General features: G+C 41.7%; 1 protein-coding gene across 3 annotated transcripts in view; it reads left to right on the plus strand.

Annotated features, from left to right (window-relative positions):
* LARP4B (La ribonucleoprotein 4B) overlaps window positions 1-12,025 on the plus strand; it is a 100,999-nt gene that overhangs the window by 68,661 nt on the left and 20,313 nt on the right. For all 3 annotated transcript variants that reach the window (XM_079769243.1, XM_079769244.1, XM_079769242.1), the window contains 6 exons: window positions 1,193-1,296; window positions 3,092-3,202; window positions 4,452-4,505; window positions 4,586-4,795; window positions 7,249-7,355; window positions 7,876-8,127. In XM_079769243.1, coding sequence (XP_079625369.1) covers window positions 1,193-1,296; window positions 3,092-3,202; window positions 4,452-4,505; window positions 4,586-4,795; window positions 7,249-7,355; window positions 7,876-8,127 — 838 coding nt within the window. The remainder of the gene's footprint in view (window positions 1-1,192; window positions 1,297-3,091; window positions 3,203-4,451; window positions 4,506-4,585; window positions 4,796-7,248; window positions 7,356-7,875; window positions 8,128-12,025) is intronic.

Below are 12,025 nucleotides of genomic sequence, written 5' to 3' on the forward strand. Positions count from 1 at the left end.
GAACTGGCTTCAGTGGGAATTAGTTTTATATTAAATGTATGATATGTTTGATTTTTTTTAAAAAATGGGATTATTATTTTTTAATGGGATTATTTTTAATTATAAAAATTCATTTTATAATATTGTTTACAATTACTGGGTGAATAATTTCTATAGTCTCCCTCCTCAGGACTGCTCTACTGAGTAGCTCTGACGGGCGTTCCCAAAGAACACAGTACGATGCGTGTCCCCCACCTCACCCAAATATTTCTAAATGATGGGTCATCACTGTGCCCGAATTAAAGCCCCATTTCTCTGAGTTACTGCCATGACTATCCATCTGACTCTTATGCAAAAGTGTTTACATATTCTCCCTGGCTTAGTTGTACTGTGGACAGTCAGTGGAGATTTTTTTTTCCTGTGTCCATTTAGTAGTAGAAAAAAAAGAGAAACATCTTACCTTAAGTTTGAATTCTGAAAACTAGTGTTGTGCTTTCCAGTGTTGCTTTTTTTTGGAATGTTCATTTAGAACAGGAACCTATTTTACATATTAGTTGAGATTGGTTCCACCTGACCCACTTGTAAAGGCCAGCAGCTTTCCTTTTTGTTCTTTTTTAAATATATTTTTGTATTGACTTCAGAGAGGAAGGGATAGGGAGAGAGAGAAACATCAGTGATGAGAGAAAATCATTGATTGGCTGCCTCCTGCACGCCCCACACTGGATCGAGCTCGGAACCCTGACCGAGAATCGAAACGTGACCTCCTGGTTCATAGGTCAATGCTCAACCGCTGAGCCAAGCCAGCTGGGCATCAGCAGCTTTCTTAATCTTTACTTCTTGTGAATTCAAAATGAAAAGTCATAATAAGACAGAAAATTATTTTATTTGGGGGGACTTGTAGAAAGGAAAAGCCATTAACCCTGAATTGTAATTATTAGTTATTTGAGCTGTTTAGAACCTTTGTTTCATAGTGGTAACATTGATTATAGCTCTTATAGGACTTTTAAATCATGTTCTATAGTTCTGAGAAATGTAATATGCAAGATTAGTTTAAAACCTTTAGCTAATTTACAATATATACAGGCTTTTTTCAATGTGTTTAGTTCCATGGTGTAACATCCTACTGGAGTATCTATATTATATCATAATGGAATGTAAATGACTCGTGTGTTTTAATATTTTGTTTTACCATTCATATTTCTTCTCTTTATAGCTTTACCTTTAGTCCAAGTGGATGAGAAGGGAGAAAAAGTAAGGCCAAATCAAAATCGTTGCATAGTAATATTACGTGAAATTTCTGAATCCACCCCTATAGAAGTAAGTCATTTCTCCTCACAAGGCTACTTTGAAGTTTTTTTGTGTAGTTTTTTGTTTACTTCCTTGTTTTTTGAAGAGTGTATTTTAAAGAATGCATATGTACAGTAACACTTTTCCCAGAATTTATACACTGATGATTTCAGTGTGATTCATATGTGCGAGTGGTTCTCAAACTTTTTGGTCTCAGAACTTCACTGCAAACTTTACATTTTAAAAAATAAATAATGGTGACTTCAGTATTCAGAAATTAAAAGGTTTAAATATTTATTTACTTTAAAGTAATATTAATAAACCCACAAGTTAAGATAAAGACCATTACTTTTCAAAACAAATATTTTCATGACAAGGATACACTGCAAAGAGTGCAGTGAGCAGGAGTAGCTTGTACTTCATTCCAGCTGATGGGCCCACATCAGTGCAGATGTTGTCATAGTAGAAAGACAAAGGCATCTTTTAAAAAAATAATAAAAATTTTTTTAATTCTCACCTGAGGATATTTTCCCTGTGATTTTTAGAGTGGAAGAAGGGGATGGGGTGGGGAGAGAGGGAAAAACATCAATATGAAAGAGACACATCGATTGGTTGCCTCCTGTATGCACCCCGATTAGGGCCAGGGATCGAGCCTGCAACCAGCATACATGCCCTTGCCTGGAATCTAACCTGGGACCCTTCAGTCCTCAGGTGATGCTCTATCCACTGAGCCAAACTGGCTAGGGCACAAAGGCATCTTTTTTATGTAAATGGAGTAGAGATCATAATTTGAGAAGTTCTAACTTAGGCAATAATTTTAGAAAAAAAAACAAACCCACAGCATTTGATTGTTTTGAGTTGTGAAAAGTAATCTACTGTTACAGAATTGCTATAAAATCTGTGACATATCCGAATGTTTAAACTGAGTTGCATGTGTGTAGTAAAACATACTGATGGTGTGCCTTGAGAGAATGAAGGAAAGTCTTTCTAGAGAGCATTAAGAATATTTTTTATTTGATTGGAGTTTTCTCATTATAGGTCACATCATTTTTTTTTTTTTTTCATACCTGGTAAACTTTGAATGGATGCCAGGCATTTTGGACTGTAATGTTTTATAGTCCTTTCTCTTGAATATTCTTGAGCTTTGTTTTGAGATTCAGTTGTCTGACTTGGAAGCAGTTTCGTCCTTAGGGGCAGTGGTTAGGTGGGAGCAAAGCTGCCTTTCCTCTAGAGCTGATTTCCCTGTGCTGACTGAGGCAGCACCCTCTGTGTGCCCTGAAGAGGGCCCTGGAGGGGCTGGACTGACTAGGCTAAGCTCAGCTCGGCTCACCCTCCTAGCACTGTGGCCTGTTAACTCCAGGTGTGAGCTAGGTTCTCCCAGGCTTACCTGTGTTGCATGACCTGAGGTCCATTGTCTGAAAACTGTTATTCCATGTATTTTGTCTTTTGTTTTTGTTTCATGTGGGAGGCTAAATCTGGCTTATCTTGGCCAGAAGCAAAAGTCGAGCTAATTTTTAAATTTCTTAAATCCCCACTCCCACCCCCAGCCTACTGGTAAAATTAAATTATATTTTCACATTAATTTAGCTTAATGGTATCTTGGGAGTAGAGAAAGCTGTAAATAAGTTGTGGACTTATGTTCCTATAGCAATGAGACCCCAATTCTGGAAGCCACACTGAACCTTTTGAAGGAGCAATTCACTGGAATATCAGTGTGTTAGACTCTGTCTAAGGATCTGTCTTGAGAGCATGCATCATTTGTATTTCATGCGGAAAAAAGGTGGCATGGTTGAAAATTAATTTCTAACCTTTCTATTTCCCATAGGAAGTAGAAGCACTATTTAAAGGAGATAATTTACCAAAATTTATAAACTGTGAATTTGCCTATAATGATAATTGGTTTATTACATTTGAAACAGAAGCTGATGCCCAACAGGTAAACTTCTCTCCCTCAAGAAGTACAGAGTTTACCAATACTTAACAATTAAGTACATAGTGGGGCTAAATTTGGGGAGTGATGCTGCTGTCATATTTCGGGGTTAAGTTTGAATATAAAGTGGAGAGGAAATCAAGTTGTAGAAACTTAAGTAGGTGTGTGTTTGTAGACAGTTTTTGTAGAAATATGAAAAGCAAGTGACACTATAGACTAAGGATATGTAAGACAAGCAGTCTAGAACAATTCTGTTCTTGTATCTGGGCAGAGACAGGTCTTACTATTTGGCAAGTGTTTTGGGAAATTTGAACCTGACCTTATCTTTCACTTGGCATCACATGTGTTACAAGATACTTGAAAGAGCACAAGGCGCTGGGAGGAGACACAGGAGTTAGGATGGTCTCCCTGCCCTGAAAGGAAGACTTTTCTCTGGGGAAACAGTAGCATGTATAAAGGAAGCTCTCAGTGTTAAATGGTTTGAATGCAGGGGGTTCAGAGGACAGAAACAAGCATCTGAAAGGTGGACTTTAATTGGATTGTGGGGGACGGGGAGTTACTAGGAGGAGCAGGTAGCAAGTGGGTCAGAGCCTTCAGTGTTACGGAGTGGGATTTGGAAAAGAATAAAGACTTTAAAAAAAATACATTTTTTAAATTGATTTCAGAGAGGAAGGGAGAGGGAGAGAGAGATAGAAACATCAATGATGAGAGAGAATCATTGATCAGCTGACTCCTGCACGCCCCCATACTGGGGATTAAGCCCACAATCTGGGCATGTACCCTGGCTGGGAATGGGACCATGACCTCCTGGTTCATAGGTCGATGACCTCAACCATTGAGCCACACAAGTCCTTATTCTTATTAGGGCTTGTGAATATTGCAATCCTAGTTTTTTCCTTTCCCAAACTGTAATTCCAGTTTTAAATTCTGGTTATTATTAGGAATTCAGCACCCGTTCGTTGTTTCCCCTGGGTCAGGATTCTAGCCTGTGGTCTCTGGTAGCCTTTCATGTTATCTATTAATACTTACAAAATGTATACAGATGTTGTTTGTGAGAATTTTGGGTAGAGATTCCATAGATCTTATCAGGTTGTTTTTTTAAAAGCAATCTATGGCCCAAAGGAGATTAAGAATCACAGTTCTAGGTCTTGCCCACTGTATTTTAACAATATAATTTCTTATCTGAGGTATTAACTGTCAATTCATCTTATTTGTAAGATTAACACAATGGTATTTTGGATGATTTTATCCTTAGGCTTACAAATATCTGCGAGAAGAAGTCAAAACTTTTCAAGGAAAACCAATTAAGGTAAGCAAGACCACTGCTTATACTTTATTTGTAAACCAATATTCTAAAGTATTCTAATAGACACTTATATTTTCACACAGGCACGGATAAAAGCAAAGGCAATAGCTATAAACACATTTTTGCCAAAGAATGGATTTAGGCCCCTGGACATGAGCCTTTACACGCAGCACCGTTACACAGCGTCCTTTTACTTACCTCCCATCTATAGCCCCCAGCAGCAGTTCCCTCTCTATAGCCTGATTACTCCCCAGACGTGGTCAGCAACACACAGCTATCTCGATCCACCCTTGGTGAGTCCTGTCTTTTCTTGTCCCTTATGTGACAGAAAGTTGTGTTGTGGACACTGCACTAGATGCTTTGAAGGATAAAGAGCTTTGTCTGATAAGTAAACCAGATATGTCTACAGCTTGCTATAGAAAAACAGACCTTCTGGTTCTGCGGTGGGTTTTAAATTTAATTGGGAGATAAATAAGGTGCCATGTGTATTTTAAAAACCTTCAAACATTGTACTCAATCCTTTGCCCAGTTTTCTTGCCCTCCTGTCTAGCATTTCTTTTCCTAAATGTAAGGAAATGTATACCTAGTAAAACAAAGTATGATGCAAGCTCTGGGGTGGGTAGCAGGGGAGCTATGAGCACGGGGTAGCCTGGGGGGATGCCTTTAAGGAGAACAGTGTTCTCATAGGTTTCTAACAGTCAAGGACGCGTAGAAGACAGGCCATCTTATAAGTGTTACTTCTCACATCAGCCCTATACTAGTCACTTGGCATAATTAATTTTTATATATTTTGAGTTCTGTTAAAGCCTGTGGTTAGAATTCATAGATTTGTAATGGATCCAGTCCTTTTTCTTAAGCTATGCTGGTGGCAGATGTTAGAAAGATTGGGGAGGCCCTGGGCATGAGTTTGATGTAGTGGATGTGTCAGGGCTAATCTACGGCAGGAAAAGAAGTGGCCATTTGGCCCCTTGCTTGGGAGGTGGAGTAGGTTGGTTGGAGGGAGGTTTGCATCGGGTTGCCAGCATGTTTTGTTGGAACCATAGTGATGGAAGGGTAGAGTGTGTGGGAGGTTGTGGTCAGAAGCAAGAATTTAGTTTAAAATTTCAAGGATATGGCTGTGGACCACATCAAGGAAAATTGGGATGATCTATCAGATGTGTGGGAAATGAAGGATATGAGCCAGGCCCAATCATATGGGGATATCACCTGAGGCTTGTAACTACTGATTGATGGATGCAAGGAGGGTGGTAACTGAAAAGGGTGAGCCTGAGAGGAGGAGGGTTGACTCAGCTGGATGGTGGGTGCCTGTTACCTACTAGAATGTAAAGATGTGTGTCCATGAAGGAATAGTCTGGAAAAAACAAATGTGTAAAGCAGGTGATTATTGCAAAAATGGAACATAGACAGAATTGTGTGAAACTTATAATTAGGGGTTTATCAGATATAATGTCATCCTCTAAGTGGAGCATATCAGAAGGGCTGGAAGGGAAGGAAGCTGCATGAGAATGGCATGCGCAGAGGTTCCTGGGGTGGTTGTGGTGTGGTGAGTGTTTCTGAGCTGAGATAGGGACTGGGTAGATGAGGTTGGTAAGCTCTACATATACAGGTTCTTAAATGTGTCTTGAGGTGTGTGGACTGCATCTGTGGTGTGTGGGACATGAGCAGGACAGATGGGTAGAGAGATGAGTCAGGAGAGGTCCTTATGGGCACCGAGCCCTTAAAATCTAGAACCACTCAGTGAAAGACAGTAGCAGGCAAGTGCTAACGTGCAGAGTTGTGTCTGCCTCTGAATGAATCCCAATGTTAAGAAAATGTACTACTTTTTTGAAGTATTTACTATATTCTGTACAAGTGTACTGCTAGCCATGTAGTTAATATGTCATGGGAGACCTGTAAAAGGAAAGAAAGTCCGTAACCTCTTGTGTTGAATAATTTTCCAAATGACGCTAGATCAGTTGTCTGGCCATTTGGGATGGCTCCTGGTCTGATACGTGAGGCTCTTTGCTTGCTCTAAAACACACTGCATTTTTGAGCAGAAGTGAAGAGATGATGCTTATTAATTCTCAGAAAGTTATATTAAATTATTGTGTTAGCAACCAATTTATTTTTAAACTCTTGAGCAAAATTGTTTAAATACCAGAGTTCTACATGTAAAAGTTTATACATGAAAGGATTCTTCTTGATGAGTCTTCCTGTGAAAAACAATCGTCAGAATCTAGTTCTGGGGTAATTGACATATTTCTAAATAGTCTGACTCTTTCAAATTATGGAATTTCTCATTATTGCATTGGGGATTCTGTCAAAGTTTCAAGTCTGTCTCTCTCCACCAGCGTTTTGAGGAATTCCATTAAAGTCATTGGGGTTAAGGAGAAATTTGCTGACTTCTTATCAGCCTGGAGGTAGTGTTGCAGTTCATTAGGTTGAGCACTTGGGCTTTTCAGACAAGCATGTGGGGTCTTGGCAGGTGCCTCCCCCCTCTTGTCAATTTCCATGTGTGGGTATCCGCTTCCTGGAGGCTTGCTGGGAGGATCTAAAACAGCATTGGAAAAGGTCTTAGCCCCAGCCTGACTTTGGCCATTAGCAATAATCTTACACAATGCTTTTCCTAAAGGAATATTTTAAGTATAAAATGGAACATAGACTCCTTGACACATCAAGGAATGACATTGGTTATCATCTTAGGCAGTGTTAACCAACTCGAAGTCTGGTTATGGTTTGTTGACTTGTTTGTTTTTAATGAATCTAGGTAACTCCATTTCCAAATACTGGATTTATAAATGGATTTACGTCTCCAACTTTCAAACCTGCAGCAACTCCTCTGGCTTCACTCAGACAATACCCTCCAAGAAGCAGGCAAGTTGCGTGATTCACTAAAATGCTATTTTTCTACCATTTGTAATAACAGGTCACTGCCACTGTATATTTTAAAAGCAAAGCAAAATAAAATGTGTTAAACCTTGGTCGTTCTAACCATGTGTATGACTCCTGTTTAACTAAGTAAAGAGGCTCTTCCTGATGATTGCTAATGATATACTTGACCACTAGTAATGTTCATCCGAGATAAAACTACTTGAAACATATGATTACACAAAATGATGCTGTAGTGCCTACATGCAGGGGGTTCTCTTTAGACAAAGTCTTCTGGGGCAGCGTGCAACCGTGTGAGCCTGCTTTTCATTTGAAAATTGATACTGTAGTTACAGGTTTGCACTGTCAGCACTATCAGACATATCATGTTTCAACTATTCTTACCACTTTAATATTTTTTCTAAATAGAGAGCACATTTTACCTTAGACATTTCTGTGTGAGCATGCTTACTTCATCATGCTGTGATCACTCATAATTGAACCTTTATAAACATTTCATTTGCAGGAATCCTAGTAAATCCCATCTGCGCCACGCCATTCCTAGTGCAGAGAGAGGACCTGGGCTGTTAGAAAGTCCATCAATATTTAACTTCACCGCGGATCGGTTAATTAACGGTGTGCGGAGCCCACAAGCAAGGCAGACAGGCCAACCTAGAACCCGCATACAGAACCCTCCAGCTTATGCCAAGAGAGATACAGGAACTGGGCGGGTGGAGCAGAGCAGCCTCGAATCCTCTCCTGGCTTAGGTAGAGGCAGGTAAGTTACTCAGAACTGTTGTTGGATGGGTACTATGTAATGATAAACTATTAATATTTTTAAATTTTGTTAATTAAGATGTGTTTTTTATAGTCATTTCAAATACATCACAGAAAATTAAATTGAAGGCTCTAACCATCAAAGGTTTTATATAGTTAGAGGGGTTACTTTTAAAATATATATATATATTTTTATTGATTTCATAGAGGAAGGGGAAGATAGAAACATCAATGATGAGAGAATCATTAATTTGCTGCCTCCTGCAGGCCTCCCACTGGGGAACTAGTTTGTTCTCTCAATGGTTTATTCGATACAGGATATCTGGAAGGAAACCCCCTCTTACAGATAACTAGCTGAACTTGCCTAAGGTGTTTTGTTTTGTTTTTTTAAACCGAAGGCTCCTGAGTTTGATTCCAGTCAAGGCCAAGGCTGTATCCACTGAGCCAAACCAGCTAGGGCCAGAGGGGTTACTTTTAGAGCAGAGACCTAACTGGTCACATCTTTGTTTTAATATAAACTATGGATAGAATGGAACCATGTAAGGTTACAGTCATTATTTGTGGAGATGTTCAAGCAGAGTAGATACCAGACTCCACAATATGTGAGCCTCTAGTCTCCTCCCATTCCTGCCCATTCAGAGGGCCCACATTTTCTGTTCCAGTATTGCTCCTTTTCCAGCCAACAGGATCACACAATAGACAGGTAATGAGTTGTATAGCCAGGCAGTCAAGAGTTTAAATTTCATTAGTACTAAGTTTATTTGCCTGTTGTTCACATTTAGGGGTGATTTCCATCCCTGGGTGTTCAGTCAGGTAACGTTGGTCCCACAATGTTTGTGGTTATTATCTGGATCGTTGCCGCATCCTAACAGTGGACTGTGTCCACTCTCTTTTCTCCTTTCCTTTGATGCAGCTTGCAGCTGCTTGCTGTCTTACCTTCTGCCATTTGCACTCCATTAGAGAGAGGAGATTAAAAAGATGGAAGTGAGTCCTGGGCGTTGTTCAGTCACTGCTCTCTTGCCCGAGACTGACAGATTGAAGCTGGCTTTATCCAGTTTGTTCTCTCCGTGGTTTATTTGATACAAGATGTCAGGAAGGAAACCCCGTCTTACAGATAACTAGCTCAACTTACCTAAGGTGTTTTTTTTAAAAAACTGCTTTGAATACTTTAGGTGAACATAATTTCTAAGTGTTTCATACAGCATGTACAGTGCAGCGTTTGACATGCAAAGACTCCAGTGACATTGGTTCCTTTTTTCTTGACTCAACAGGTGCTTCCAGTGCAGGTTCAGGGTGTGAGGGACCAGAGGCAGTCCATTGTATTCATGGTGGTTAAGCCTTATGGCTAGGCCTTGGAGGGGTTGTAGGATAAGAGTTAGAATGGCTGAAGACAGCACCGCTGCAGGAGAACTGTCGTGGGACTGCATATCTTCAAGAAATTTGATATAAAATTAGTTCAACAGGTATCGGAGGGCTGAAAGGCAAAGAGGGACACTGAAGAAATACAGACTTCAGGAAGCAGCTGCTACCCATAGGGCAGGGGGACATTGGGTGTGTTTGGACTTATCAGACTGAAAAGCTTGGAGCAGGACTTGTGGAGCTGAGGCCAGACCTTAATGAGGGGCCTATCATGTTGCTAGAGGGACAATTTTAAAAAATGCCACCAGGTAGACAGGTTCCCAGCTCCTCTCCTTCTCTGTCTACCTGTAATGCTTGCTGTTGAGAAAAGTTCCTGGCAATGGAAAGACAGGGCCCGAGGAACACCTGCCCCGGGTCACACACAAGGTTAAAGGTACCTGAAGCTGAGAAGATCTGGTTGACCAGCACTATCCAACTGTGGCCACATGGATATGTATAATCCTCCCACAGCATTGGAATTTCCAAACTACAGCAGTGATGAGTTAATGCCTTTGCCCAACAATTAGACTCCCACACAAATCCTCTGTACCCTGAGGACTGCGACTACCACTAGCGAGACATCAGGAGAGAGGAGTTGAGCTGGTGTGCAGCATTACACATGACGCACAAGGAAAAGCCAGTCAGGAAGCCCTGGTTATACTGATAGGTGGCTCATTCCTCTTCCTCAACATTTCCTTTGTCTCTAGACAAGGCTTCCGGCACTCAGTGCTTCAGCTGGAGGGTGATGCTGTAGTTCCTGAGCCACGATGGCTGTGTCCCCCACTAGCACTCTCCGTTTTCTGGTTTTTGTTTTGTTTTCCATTAACTTCATGTGTTGGGCCTAAGGAGCTGTGCAAGGCATCCCAAGGAATCCCCTTGGACCACACATGGTTCTCCAACCCCCTTTGTAGCAGCAGCCTGCAGAGTAGTCACCCAGTCAGGTGCAGTGGCAGGAGGAATCCCAGCTGAGCAGACACTGACTGTTATGTCACCGGTGAGAGCATTCTGCTCTGTTGATCAAGACAGCCAAACCACCAGAATTCAAAGTTGTGGGCACAGGAAGTAGAAATTGTGCTGGTAGAATATTGGCTGTGCTCCGTGGTGGCTGGACCTATGTGCTGCCATGGCCCAAGCTTGGTCATATGCAAAGCATATGATGCTCTCCTTAGTTAGCGACATCCTCTGAGGGTGCTGCTGGCCCCTAGTCTTGCAGCTGAGTGTTCACTTAACCAGCCTGCTCCCCATAGTGGGGCACACACCACTTCTGTTGCTGTGAGATGGGCCTCTGGGTCTGACCAGCACTGCATGGACACTATTAGGTGAAAGTGGCATCTCCTTAGGTTCACTGAGTGGTGCTGATGGGGCGGTGGCAGGCAGAAATGCTGCCTCCTCCAGGATGGGACAGGGCTGGCACCACTCTAAGGTGATGATAAACAGGCTAGCCTCGGCACCAGGATCCCAAGTGTGACTATTTTGCACCTGGGGTGACCAGGAAGAGGCTGGCTGGTCACCACTTTTCTCCTAGCTGTCAGAGGTCTCTGCTAAAGTGGATAATTTCAACACAGATGCCTTCATAGTTCCTTCCATAAGACTGCCAAGGTCTTCTGTCACCAGACTTTGAGTCTTGGACTTTGTGGGTCTAGCACACAGCCAGATCCTTAGCTCCTCTGCTCGAGAACCAATAAACATCTGTATTTTCAGACATTTCTGTAACCAGACACTGGATAACAAATATGTTGCTTGAACTTCTGCCCTCCGGAGTGATCTCCCTGCACCCTAGCTTTCGGAGGCACTCCTGAGGCGATCTGACACTGCATGGCCATAAGTAATCCAGGTCTGGAACTCCTCCCCCTTTGTCCCTGTGCTGAGGGACTCCCCACAAGGGAGTGATGCACAGAACTGGAGCCCTGGTTCTGATGTGCTGCTTCTGCTGCTGGTGGGTGCTAGTGCTTGTGCCTATCTCCATGGCTCCGTGCCCCATCATGATGGGCGGCTCAAGTCCATGGTCACGGATGTCTACAGTCAGGCTTTTATTTTCTTTTAAATACATTTTTATTGACTTCAGAGAGGAAGGGAGAGGGAGAGAGAGAGAGAAATATCAATGATGAGAGAGAATCAGTGATCAGCTGCTTCCTGCACGCCCCCTACTGGTGATGAAGCCTGAAACCTGGGCATGTGCCCTGACTGGGAATTGAACTGTGGCCTCCTGGTTCATAGGTCAATGCTCAACTACTGAGCCACACCAGCCAGGCTACAGTCAGGCATTTAGGCTCTACTAGGAGCCAGTTGCATTTTGATGATAAATCCAATACATTTTATCATCATCCTCTCACAATTCACCTGTGTAGTTCAGTGTCAGATTTTACACATCCTGTCATCCAATTGAATGGATGTTCAAGATAGATATAACAAAAATTTGAAATAGCCACTAGGAATATTCTTTTAATATTTTTATTTTCCTATCTAGACATCATTTTTAGTCCTTTACTATACAGTTTTTG

This window comes from Cnephaeus nilssonii (assembly GCF_951640355.1).
Source record: "Cnephaeus nilssonii genome assembly, chromosome: 1".
Classification (NCBI taxonomy): Eukaryota; Metazoa; Chordata; class Mammalia; order Chiroptera; family Vespertilionidae; genus Cnephaeus; species Cnephaeus nilssonii.